At 37.4% G+C, this 13,328-nt stretch overlaps 1 protein-coding gene across 12 annotated transcripts in view; it reads right to left on the bottom strand.

Moving 5' to 3' along the window:
- The window catches only part of CLASP2 (cytoplasmic linker associated protein 2), a 136,981-nt gene that overhangs the window by 412 nt on the left and 123,241 nt on the right, over positions 1-13,328 (bottom strand). For all 12 annotated transcript variants that reach the window (XM_088150941.1, XM_088150944.1, XM_088150940.1 and 9 more), the window contains 9 exons: positions 13,104-13,247; positions 11,103-11,246; positions 10,707-10,813; positions 9,646-9,799; positions 7,317-7,545; positions 5,017-5,210; positions 3,940-4,068; positions 2,881-3,087; positions 2,534-2,650 (listed from right to left, as the gene is read on the bottom strand). In XM_088150941.1, the coding sequence (XP_088007067.1) occupies positions 2,534-2,650; positions 2,881-3,087; positions 3,940-4,068; positions 5,017-5,210; positions 7,317-7,545; positions 9,646-9,799; positions 10,707-10,813; positions 11,103-11,246; positions 13,104-13,247 (1,425 nt within the window). The remainder of the gene's footprint in view (positions 1-2,533; positions 2,651-2,880; positions 3,088-3,939; positions 4,069-5,016; positions 5,211-7,316; positions 7,546-9,645; positions 9,800-10,706; positions 10,814-11,102; positions 11,247-13,103; positions 13,248-13,328) is intronic.

The raw sequence follows: 13,328 nt of genomic DNA on the forward strand, positions 1-13,328 counted from the left end.
GGCGAAAAATCTCACATTAATATTCTCCTCAAGGTGAGTTTAGTTTACTGTGTCTAATGATCAATACTTACTTACTTAAGACTTGGTTCAGACAATGACAGGGAATAAGGATCCTTCTTCCATCTTCACATTTACAGTATAAAGAGATGCTTTATTTTTTAAATGAATTATTTGTGATTGCTGAACTTGGGAGAACTGTAGTTTCTTTGATAATTTCAAGACCTGAACCTGTGGTTTGGTCCTGCCCACAGTTTAAACAAAGCATAGTTCCCAAAGTACAAATGGCACAAAGAACTGGGTTCATTTTAAATTGAAAACAGAAGCTTTTGATATCCTTGTGTATGGAAAAAAAAATGGAAACTCCTTATTTCTTATATCTAGACCACTGATGTATATCTTAATTAGCTAACACAATACTAAAAAGTTGAAAAACAAAAAATTTATTTCTTTCCTAAGCAAATAATTGGCATCTAGACCATATATCAGCAGCCATTCTGTCTTACCAGGGTTCAGTTGAAGCCTGTTGTCCCCCACCCAGGCCCCTACAGCCTCCAGGCACCGCAAAACGGTAGCCACAGCATCACTTAGGTCACCTGGGATGAAGATATATAGTTGAGTATCATCAGCATACTGATGATACCTCATCCCATGGTGCCGGATGATCTCACCGGTTTCATGTAGATGTCAAATAGGAGCAGCAAGAGCACCGAACCCTGAGGCACCCCACAAAGTAGGGGCCACGGGCTGGACCTCTTGCCCCCTATCAACACCGACTGGGATCGGCCTTGGAGAAAGGAGCTGAACCAGCACAGAATTGTGCCTCCCAGCCCCAACTCCTGCAGCTGACCCAAAAGGATACTGTGGTAGATGGTATTGAAAGCCGCCGAGAGGTCAAGAAGAGCAAGGATGGATGTACTACCTCCATCCCGCTCTCGCCAGAGATCATCTAAAAGTGCAACCAATGCTGTCTCTGTCCCATAACTGGGCCTGAATCCTGACTGACAGGGGTCCAGATAATCCGTTTCCTCCAGTATCCTCTGAAGCTGTTGTGTGACCGCCTTTCCAAAAAAGGGAAGGTGGGAGACTGGGCAAAAATTGTCTAGAAGGGTGGGATCTAGCATTGGTTTCTTGAGGAGGGGGCGGACCAAGGCCTCCTTAAAAGGCTTTGGGAACATCCCTTCCTGCAAGGATGAATTGACCATCGCCAGTACCCACCCCAATGTCACCTCCCTGGTGGCTTTAACCAATCAGGAGGGACAAGGATCTAAAATTCAGGTAGCCGCACTAACAGTGCTGAGGACCCTGTCCACCTCCTAAGGTCCAACAGGATCAAAACATTCCCAGATAACTGGGTAAGTCCACTTCCTGGGCATCTCAACTGGACCTGCATCACACTTGGCCTCCAACTGGGAATGAATCTGAGTGATTTTATCCGTCAGGTGTTCAGCAAATTCCTCTGCACGGCCCTGTAGGTGGTCCTTCGAGCCCTCCTTATCCAGGAGGGGCTGGGGGGCCCTAAACAGGGCCACTGGGCAACGCTCTGCAGATGCAATAAGGGTGGAGAAATAATGATGTTTCACCGCCCTTATTGCCACAATGTAGGCTTTAATAGTGGCTCTAACCCATGTTCTTAGTTTTCTGTCAGTGGTGCTCTAGATGTCTCTTAGCCCTTTCCAGCACCCTTAACTCCTCCATAAATCATGGGGAGTGCTGGAGGCGATGGGCCAAGAGAGGATGCACAGGCGCGATCCTGTCCAAGGTCCCGGTCACCTCCTTATTCCAGGCTGCAGCTACTGCCTCCACTGGACCATGCAGCAAGTCCTCAGGAACAACCTCCAGCTCCCTTTGGAACCCTTGCGGGTCCATCAGTCAGGGGTGGACCATTCGAATATATAACATTTTAGCAACTTTTTTTTCAAGGATGCTGATTAAATTACTGCCTGTAGTTTATTATTCTCTTTTTAGCAAGTAATCTATCATTCCATATAGCTCCAAATTACTGAAGACAACTGATTTGAATGGTAAGTTTTTTCCTCAATTCAAACTATAGTTAAAGTTCTGGATATCTGATTGCTATCCCCATGGGAACAACTCTTTTCATTGAGAAAAATAGGTCAGAGACAAAGCTTCTAATGTAACACTGTGACATTCTAGTTTTTCTACATGCATGGAAGGTGTTTTTGTAGGCATGATTAGGAGCTGAATAATCAGCTTTCCAATTTATCGTCTGAAATAGTGCAGCTGCATGAAGCCACCACTTGATTCTGCTGTAAAGTTTTAGACTACTTGTATGCTTTATTCAAGTCTTCATAGTGACTATATCAACAGCCATATTGATTTATATATTGTCAGTCTATTTATACATTTTATTTTCCACATATGTTAACATGGTTCATGAGAAATAAAAGGATCAATAGATTGCCAGATCCAAAGAGTAGCCAGGTGCTGAAAAATTTTTGGCCCCTAAAAAACGCCTTTTTTCTAATCACCAACTGTAATCAAAATCAGGCCCTGGCTATGGCAAACCACTTACTTTGCTGCCAGTGAGTTGACTAAGATGTGGCTTCAGCTCATCACCAATTACTGCATGAATAGCTACAAGACAGAAGACACATGCTTTTCGAACGCTGCTTTCAGAGTTATCGTAGCCCTACAAAAGAAGAAAAGATGTAATCCAAATACATTTCAATCCAAATGATATTGATATTCCTACAATTACCAACCAAACAGAATAACAGAATAATACATTTTTAAAAGAAATACATTTCAGTCAAATATATTCTATAAAGTTAGAAGATTACTTGAAAAGCTGAATAATCTTTGGAAAAACAGTTTTGAAACATTCTTTGTAATGTTATTCATTAATTTCTATCTTCTTACCTGTATTAAACCTGGTACTATCTCTGGCAAGAGCTGAGCAAGAGTTTCTTTAGGTACTCTTTCTATCACTTTGGTCTGCATTTTGATTGCAGCCAGATTTATAGGGTAATCTGCTGTTTGAATAATGGGACAAAGTACTTTGATGCACTGATCTGGACTAATAGATGTGGCCAGCATAGTAGCAGCCTCTTCAGCTGATCTTACCACCTAATAGATGAAAGAAAAATACAGAAATGCAATAATATTACACTTGCATGGTTTTATTTTTTGAATATTGCTACAACGTGTAGAAGATTTAATATCAATATATTTTGTTTTACACAGAAATTTCTGTCAGAACAGCAACATCTCAATAATGGTAGCTGTATTAAAAAAAGCAGCTTCAGATTTGAAAATTTGACTGGATATGTTAGAAAAATGAACTAATGTACCTAGGAAATATCCCAAGATCGGATTTTTTTTTGACATTGCAACTATACCACTAAGTTTAAAAAGAAAAAAAAAATCATTCTAGAAAATATGAGATATGTATATTTTCAAATTCCCATTACATCTAAATCTTAACCCATTATTTCCAAATAAAAGTAATTCATAGAGGAAATGTAATTAATTGTTACATTTAATGTCCTGTGAAATATAAAAATGAAACTAATGAACATACTGACATTATTGTTTAATAATAATACTGACAGAATAGATAATCAATATCCTAGAAGCATGGAAACTTTGTACAGAGTTTTATGCTGTTGAGGAAAATGATATGGTTCTTGTCTAGCAAGAAGGTCCACTATCACTGTTTATAAGACTTATTCATACTTCACTAAAACAGAAGTTAAAGGATTCCTATGCCCCCTTCCCCATAAAAATCTGTATTATTTGAATTATTGTTTTGAATAGAAAGCATGAGATTCTCATTTTTGGAGATTGGTTTTACATAAATTCCTGAAATCTGTCTTATGAAAAAATATCCTATATTCTTTATTTTCATTGTTGAACACCATATTATTACTTCAGTCACATCCTTAAGTTCAACACAAATCTCAGAAATTGTATACAAACCTCCTTATGAGGGTCCTTATGAGCTTCTAAAGTCTTCATTATTGTGAGTTCTGCATAATTTCTAAATCTTGCTGGTTGATGTCTTAGAATCTCTCTTAAGACTTTCAACGCCAGGGCTCTAATTGCATGCTGAAAGTTTAAAGATTGTTAGTTTTGCTCATATAACTTCCAATTCATTACTTTTGATAATGGAACTACAGTGGTACCTTGGGTCATGAACTTAATTCATTCCGTGATTCTGGTCGCCAACCGAACTGGCTGTGTCCCGAATCAAATTTTCCCACACGACCCGCGGCCATCTTCCCTGCTCTGACATGTGGTCGTGGCTTCCTCTAGGTGAGATCGTGGTCGCAGACAGACACTTGCTGTGTAGCTTTTTGGTGTCGCCTCAAGCAAGGTTAGTGTTCTCTCTCTTCATACTGTACTGTACGGTACTTTGTTTCATATTTTTGTGATTAAAAAAAAATACATATGGTTCAGAATGGATTAACCTTATTTACATTGAACCTTATGGGGAAATTTGATTCGGTTGGCGACCAATTCGGTTGGCGACTAGAATCGTGGAACAAATTAAGTTCGTGAACTGAGGTACAATTGTACTTTCCTTTCATGGGACTGAGACACTGAAAAGATTATTCTACTGACTATTTAACTAAGATGGAAATCTAATGTTCATATGTATATTGGGTTTTTATCAAGAAAGCAACGTGCACCTGCTTTCCTTCCATTTCTAAAGTTACTAATCTTGACATATTACATATTCAAGAGGAACATTCAAGAGAGCCAGTCTGATGTAGTGGTTAGACTAGAAACCAGGAGATTCTGAGTTTTAGTCTTTCCACAGTTATGAAAGCCAAATGGGTGATTTTGGGTCAGCCTTTCTCTCTCAACCCAACCAACCTCACAGTGTTGTTGTTGTGGGGAAAACAGAAGATCAGAGCATTATGTATGCCACCTTGAGTTGTGCAAAAATAAAGGCAGGATATAAATCTAATAATTACAACAGCAGCAAGTTCAACATCCAGGCAAATAAAACAATTACATAATATTGTTTTTTTTCTCCACTTTAGCCATTACCTCTTTGTCTCCAAGAGTTTCAAGTAACAAAAGAAGAATTGTTTTGAAGTGCTCATCCCAAACACCAAAAGACTCCTCCTGAGTCAATTTCATTAGCTCATAAAGAGCAGCTTTCCGTTCTTCAGCTCTCTCATTATGATTTGATAATTCCTTTAGCAATTCTGCAACTAGATCAGAATGGTCTAGGGAAGGTTCTGTGCCAAAAGAAAAAGTAAAATTATTTAATTAATAAAATATTAACCATTCTTCTTACCTTACACGTAAAGATATATGATTTGATACTTATGAAACAATAGATAAAAAAAAATCTTCTGGGAGGGAACAGGACCCTGATAAGGTATCATGTTTCATTTTATTTTGTTATAAAATGTGGTAATTGAAAGATGACATTTATCATTAAAATCTCCTATTACACACAAAGGTGCTCTCTTTACCACCCACTGGGAGTCAGACTTTTTGGGGAAAAAAAAAAAAGCACCAAGAACTAGATTAAGAAGAACATCTCGTCCTAGAGAGTGTTATTAATGAAGAGACTCACTTAAGGCCCAATCAGTGGGGAGAAAAGGAATAAGCTCCTATGATTCTCCACCGCAAAGCAATAATTCCAAAAACAAACAAACGCCCCCCAAGGAATGAGCCAGAATGTGAACAAACACAAGAATATTAGCATTAATCATTCTCCCTACTTTTAAATATTGAAAGTACATTGATTCTCTTGCATGTTGTGAAAGTTTACACTTCTCTCACTCACACTTTTAAATGGAATTATCAAGATGTCGATGCTTCTCTAATAGAACGAGCAAGTATTTCTCTAGATGACAGTCTATTTAAATGAAGTTTCTGCAGTGATCACCTTCAGACCCTTAGCTATGGAAGGTTTATAACAGTAATTCTTAATTTTTTTGACCCAATTACTCCTTTCCCTGTCTCAAATAATGTTATTAATGCCCCCCTCCAAAAGATCAGACTGTTATTTTACACAAGTATCTCAGCAGCAGCAGTCCCAAATAGGATCCTTGACTCACAAACAAGAAATTACAAATTGTTCCATTACCCCTAGGATATACCCAAATTACCCCTTGAGGGTAATCACCCCAGTTTAAGAGCCACTGGTTTAGAGTCTTTCTAATCTTTTTCTTAAGAGAAATTTTAAAGACACCAAAAAAATGCCATGTTTTCTCCCTAGGTTGCCTAGGATAAGGTATCCTATTGTATATTGAAAGAAATACTGTATTATCTTTAGAAAAAAGATGAACCTTAACCCCTAAAAGCAAAATCTACATGCATGCATAAGAAGAATATGAAAACCACCATAAGATGTCCTACTGTTAAAGTTTGTGGACCACTTTCTTGAGAAGGCAAATGCAGCCAACAACATGGCTACCCTTGTCAAATGCATAAATGGCGGACCATTTCAAGGTTTGAAAGCTAAACAAGATCAGGCATGGTTATAATTGGATGGGAGACCATTAGAGAATACAAGGACTGTAGGCTAGACTAGGAAACTGAAAAATATCTCAGAAAAAGGTAGTATCAGACCACATCTATTCTGATACAAAGAAAGCTACATGGAGGTGTCTATGGGGTCATCAGGAGTCAAGTGTAACTTGAAAGAGACTTTATATTTTAATCAAAACCTAATAACATATATTAGATTGGTCTGTTGGCCATACCCATTTTGTCCATATGAAAGTTATCTAAACAAACACTGACTATGCATAACATGCACTGAAGAGACTGGAGATCAACAATATTCAGGTGGCTGTTTGATTTATTTATTTCTAAAACCATAATGCCTTTTATATTCAATATAGAATAAGGATAGATATGCTAGATTATTTTTCAATAATGTCAGATTTACCTTTTATTATTTAATAAATCTTCTCCAACCTATTTCTGCATTAAATTTCATTTTGGAAAAGAAAATAAGAACATTCAAATATCTTTTACTGGAAAACACTTTTTTTCCTTATGTATGTATTCCATTAAATTCTGCTCAGTACTATTTCTTTTGCTGTACTACCATTATAAAAATAACCTATGGGAACAAATCGGGCAACAAAGTTCTAAGAAAGATGCATATCAATGTTATGACATTTAGTTTTTATAATAAAGCTTTTTGTTTTCTGAATATCAGATTTTCATGCAATACATCATAACTCAAGACATCAGGAAACAACTTTTTTCCCCAAGATATTTTTCTTCCATGTCACTTAGTTCAGATAACAATTCTATTTACATTTGTCTGTAATGTTCCTTCCAATATACCCATTCCCCAATTCTGTTTGTGACAGACTTACCATCAGGAAACTGATCTGCATCGTCATCAAACATAGCCTCTTTTAAAGCTGATTTATTAAAAGAACCAACGCTATCAGAATAATTGTATGGATTATAATCACGTGACCGTGGGGAGGAATGAGGAGGCATAGTGTTAAGTAACGAAGTTTTGTTATCAAGAGCTGTTCGGCCTGTATCAGTCACACCACTTCCTGTTCGTAGATCTACTATTCCAGACCCACTGCAAATCTAATAAAGATAGACACACATACACTTAATAAACATATATACAGGCCATCTGCAGGGCTAGGTAACTGTTTCAATAGTAGATATTTTTGATATATTGCCCAACCATTGTTTAAAAAAAATTAAGCTAAAAATTTTCATTTAATGCAAATGTATTCTTTTTTAGTTTCAGGCTAGTTTGCACTTAAATTAATATACAGTGGGGCAAAAAAGTATTTAGCCACCAATTGTGCAAGTTCTCCCACTTAAAAAGATGAGAGAGGCCTGTAATTTTTATCATAGGTATACCTCAACTATGAGAGACAAAATGAGGAAAAAAATCCAGAAAATCACATTGTCTGATTTTTAAAGAATTTATTTGCAAATCATGGTGGAAAATAAGTATTTGGTCACCTACAAACAAGCAAGATGTCTGGCTCTCACAGACCTGTAACTACTTCTTTAAGAGGCTCCTCTGTCCTCCACTCGTTACCTGTAGTAATGGCACCTGTTTGACCTTGTTATCAGTATAAAAGACACCTGTCCACAACCTCAAACAGTCACACTCCAAACTTCACTATGGCCAAGACCAAAGAGCTGTTGAAGGACACCAGAAACAAAATTGTAGACCTGTACCAGGCTGGGAAGACTGAATGTGCAATAGGCAAGCAGCTTGGTGTGAAGAAATCAACTGTGGGAGCAATAATTAGAAAATGGAAGACATACAAGACCACTGATAATCTCCCTTGATCTGGGGCTCCATGCAAGATCTCACCCCGTGGAGTCAAAATGATCACAAGAACAGTGAGCAAAAATCCCAGAACCACACGGGGGGACCTAGTGAATGACCTGCAGAGAGCTGAGACCAAAATAACAAAGGCTACCATCAGTAACACACTATGCTGCTGGGGACTCAAATCCTGCAGTGCCAGATGTGTCCCCCTGCTTAAGCCAGTACATGTCCAGGCCCATCTGAAGTTTGCTAGAGAGCATTTGGATGATCCAGAAGAGGATTGGGAGAATGTCATATGGTCAGATGGAACCAAAGTAGAATGTTTTGGTCTAAACTCAACTCGTTGTGGTTGGAGGAGAGAGAATGCTGAGTTGCATCCAAATAACACCATACCTACTGTGAAGCATGGGGGTGGAAACATCATGCTTTGGGGCTGTTTTTCTGCAAAGGGACCAGGACAACTGATCCGTGTAAAGGAAAGAATGAATGGGGCCATGTATCGTGAGATTTTGAGTGAACACCTCCTTCCATCAGCAAGGGCATTGAAGATGAAACGTGGCTGGGTCTTTCAGCATGACAATAATGCCAAAAACACCACCCGGGCAACGAAGGAGTGGCTTCGTAAGAAGCATTTCAAGGTCCTGGAGTGGCCTAGCCAGTCTCCAGATCTCAACCCCATGGAAAACCTTTGGAGGGAGTTGAAAGTCCGTGTTCCCCAGCGACAGCCCCAAAACATCACTGCTCTAGAGGAGATCTGCATGGAGGAATGGGCCAAAATACCAGCAACAGTGTGTGAAAACCTTGTGAAGACTTACAGAAAACGTTTGACCTCTGTCATTGCCAACAAAGGATATATAACAAAGTATTGAGATGAACTTTTGATATTGACCAAATACTTATTTTCCACCATGATTTGCAAATAAATTCTTTAAAAATCAGACAATGTGATTTTCTGGATTTTTCCCCCCATTTTGTCTCTCATAGTTGAGGTATACCTATGATGAAAATTACAGGCCTCTCTCATCTTTTTAAGTGGGAGAACTTGCACAATTGGTGGCTGACTAAATACTTTTTTGCCCCACTGTACATGTTTATTTTATGTCAACAGGTGATATTCCAGTAAAAGTAAACATTTAAAGGAATATTTTACTAACACAGAGAAATTAGCTTCAAAATGAGGACCACTTTTCAAGTTTAAGACTCCCTTCACTGCTCTTATAATCTTGACTCCACACATATTTTAGGGCTAGCCCCCACTTTCTTTGGGTAATGTATACCTCAAAGAGCATGCAAGTTTTGTTTTTTTGTATGTGTGCTGGAAAAACAGGCACCAATGTATATGTCAGTATAGGCCCAGAGTTCTAGATCTACATTTTTTCCAAAATACTCACTGAATCACCATCTTCTTTTTTTGAATCCCGTTTCACAGGTTCATTCATATCTTCCTGACTGCGGAAGCTAAAGTTTTGAATTGCTTCGGTCACTCCACGGAGAGAACTATATATATCTTCTGAATTCATATTTTCAGAATCGTAATCAAATGCACTGTTGAACAGCAATAAAAATATTGTGAAGCAGTTTTAATTTCAGCAATTGATGGTCCTCTAATGGATATTTCTATGTGTTAATTCCCACATATGACTCAATGAGAATTTAGGTTTTATTACAGCAGTTAATTAGACTAGAAAGAAGCAGCTTTCCAGAATCTGCTGTCTCATTTTTAAAATGCATGATGGCAGAGGGAATGTAGGATTATTTATCTACAGAGCATGCCCTCTAACACTGAGTTATTCCCTCTTCAAACTGTGGCAAAGCATTGCCAGATTAGAAATTTAGACAAGGGGGAGCTATTGTAACAGATTTTAAGACGGGATTAATATTTAAGGACTGAAAAATGATCACAAACAGCAAGCATGGAAGAAAAGATTCTGCTGATCATGGCAGGGATTTACAGAGGGCAACTTGAGCTAAATAATGAGGCGAATTAATATTTGTTTCTTTTCTTTTAGTAAGATATTTGCAAGCATACGCATGAAAGAAAGAAAAAAAAGGAAAGGAACAAAGAAAGAAATAGGAAAGAGATTCACAAGGTATATAAAATTTAATATGACATTTCAAAGTAAATGAATATTTATATGACAAGCAGCAATAGGAGTTTTGTGGGGTTGATGTTTAAATATTTTGCTACTATATTTTTCTAAAATTTGAATTTAAATTATTTTTGAAGTTACTTCAGACCTTTATTTGTTGCAAACTTAATGTTATTTAAATAAGTTACAAAGATGAATTAGATCCAGAACTCTGTAAAATGGCTGATTCTGCGGGGAAAAGCAATTTCTGCCATTTTTTCCTTCCCCATGTAGCCCAGTATGCATACAAATTCTCTGTTAGTGAAAACTCTTCTGTTTGTAGACAGTCAATGCTGGTTCTAAATTAATATTTGGTATCTTACCTTGGTGACAGTGTGTTTTGGGATGTATTGGTTGGTGAAGTGATGGGGCTAGACCAACTAGCTGGTGAGCGTGGAACAGGCCTTGTTAAAGGGCTTCCCATGGAGCCCTGTAATTAAAAAAAAAAAAAAAAATTTTCCTTGAGCATGCGTAACATAATACTTCAGTCTTTATTTTAGAAAAGTACATAAAGCTGTCTTCAAACAGATTTTTATATCACTATAAGGATAAATATGACAATGCTAAAAAAAGTTCCAATTCGAAAACTAACATACAAAGTAATGACAGTAAAAAAAAAGGGTTATCAAGTGCATATACGTATGTTAATGTTAATTCATCATGCTTTAATGCAAATGATGCCTCAATATTTATCCTAATGGAGATGATTATAAATATACCTGTCCACCATTGCCTGTACTCCGGAGGTGACTGTGAAGCAACTTTGTGGCACCATCTTGAAATGTTTTTGGTAAAGCACCCAACAGCATGGTAAACTCAGGGGTATTGAGTTCAAAAAGAGAAATCAGCACTGATTGTGCAGCCTAGGAAAAATGATAATATCATTAAAATAAATAAGCCAGGTTTAAGGGAGAATTGTTGATAATTTAAAATACATGCGCATACAATTAAGCTCTTTTTTTTCTTCTTTGGGTTTCCTTCTAAAACACATCTCTTACAAAATTATTATGAAGGAATTATTAATCTTGGAGGGCAGCCAAATAAATCTTTCTATAAAATGTTACATAAATTTACTCTACTTTGAATATGAAATTGCGATCATTTTAAAATCAGTAATTACATTTATTTTCAGCTACAATTTTAAAGGACGCCTACAGCATCTGGTCAAAACAAAACAAAACAACCCCCCCCCCAAAAAAAGGACTGGGTTTGCACTGTATGCTGGGTGACACTAAAAAGGAGTTGAGTAATTTGTTCTTCAGTTTTTCAGGAAATCAGATATTGCATCAGCAAGTTGTATGAACAAGGTCATGTTGCTATGACATTGGGAGGTGGTGGTGTGCAGAACATGTTATATGTGTTTTGCTAGCCTGGATTAGCAAACTGTATGATCCCAACCATGGTGTATATGAGTTTAATCTGTATTAGGCTCATTAGGTTCTAAGGTCAAAACTTTTCTGGTTCAACAGACCCTGGTTGTCATTTAAATGCATACTTTATCTCTTACCACATGGGACTTGGGAAGCAAAAGCATACAGATGTGCAGTGGCCCCTGGACACATTTTAGCTACAACCCCCCCCTTTTTTTTTTTTTGCAGGGGGGATGCCTTCAAGTCAGTGTTGACTCCTGGAGTTTTCGTGGCAAGATTTCAGAAGTGGTTTGCCATTGCCTGCTTCCTAGGGCTGAGAGAGAGTAACTGGCCCAAGTTCACCCAGCTGGCTTTATGCCTAAGGCAGGACTAGAACTCATTGTCTCCCGGTTCCTAGCCTGGTGCCTGGAAAAGGGATATTCACTGTGTGGATGTAGACACAGATTAAGCCAAACTGTATTATAAGGATTGGAAGAATTCTTGAACAGATTAGACACAATGCTACAAAGTGGTAATCCTGGATTCAGCAGCCCTTGTAATATTGCAAGTCCCAGAAGGCCTCTGTTTTACCTATTTAGCTAGTTTCTGGGATGTGGCCTGATGAATCAATAACAAAGGTTAACAGTGACAACAAAATGTCCCAACAACTAGAATTAAATGCGTCTCTGCATTCCCCTTCTGTTTTAGCAAGTAACCAAAATCTCCACTGGACTTTGGCAGAGATGTATATTTGAAGAAGAGAGTCAGTGTGCATGCCTTGCCTCTGAAACTTATTCAGTGACTGGGTCTTCCAATCTAGCCAATGACACATATATGCTACCCAGATCCTGATTTCCGACGTGTGGCTGTAGAGTAGATTTTTCTCTACGATATGTTCCACCCACTTACTTTTGAAAGCCACATAATAATATGAAGAGTTATGTGGACAGGACTTCCAAATGAGGCATCATCATATGTTATATTTCATACAATGACAGTGAATACATATATTTTAACATGCAGTATGTTATTATATGAGTGTGATTTTTTTTCTTGCAAATACTCTAAGTAGGTAGGTAGCTGGCAGTTATATCAGCAAATATATTTCCAAATCAGTTTAAATAGAAATTTGCATGATTTAAATTCATCTGTTTATATCACATTAGCTCAAAATTCTGTTCAGCTACTGTCCTTCCCAAAAAGCTGACAAGAAAACAACAAAAACAGGAAGAAACATTTTTGCAAAATTATTACAAATAATCAATATCATGATATTGAAATTAAAATATTAACATAGAATTCTATGTAATCAAAAAATAAATGGAAATTCTTAAAAAATAACTTTAGTCATTTTAACATAATTTGAAATACCTTCCTAACATCTGAACTTTTAGGTTCTGTTGTCCAAGTGATAATTCGAGATACAGCCAGACGCGTTTCACTTGAATTTACAAAATCTCCTGGGTCCATCTGTTGTGCAAGGGTCTCTATGTATTTAAGGATTGCAACTTTCACCTATAAGAATAAAAAGAATTAAATATACAGAAAAGTACAATACCTAATGGTGAACATATGAGAATGGAATTATTTTACTTG

Source organism: Python bivittatus, unplaced genomic scaffold, assembly GCF_059951505.1.
Source record: "Python bivittatus isolate LINGU-HERP-01145 unplaced genomic scaffold, Pbiv_v1 ctg000610_np1212, whole genome shotgun sequence".
NCBI lineage: Eukaryota > Metazoa > Chordata > Lepidosauria > Squamata > Pythonidae > Python > Python bivittatus.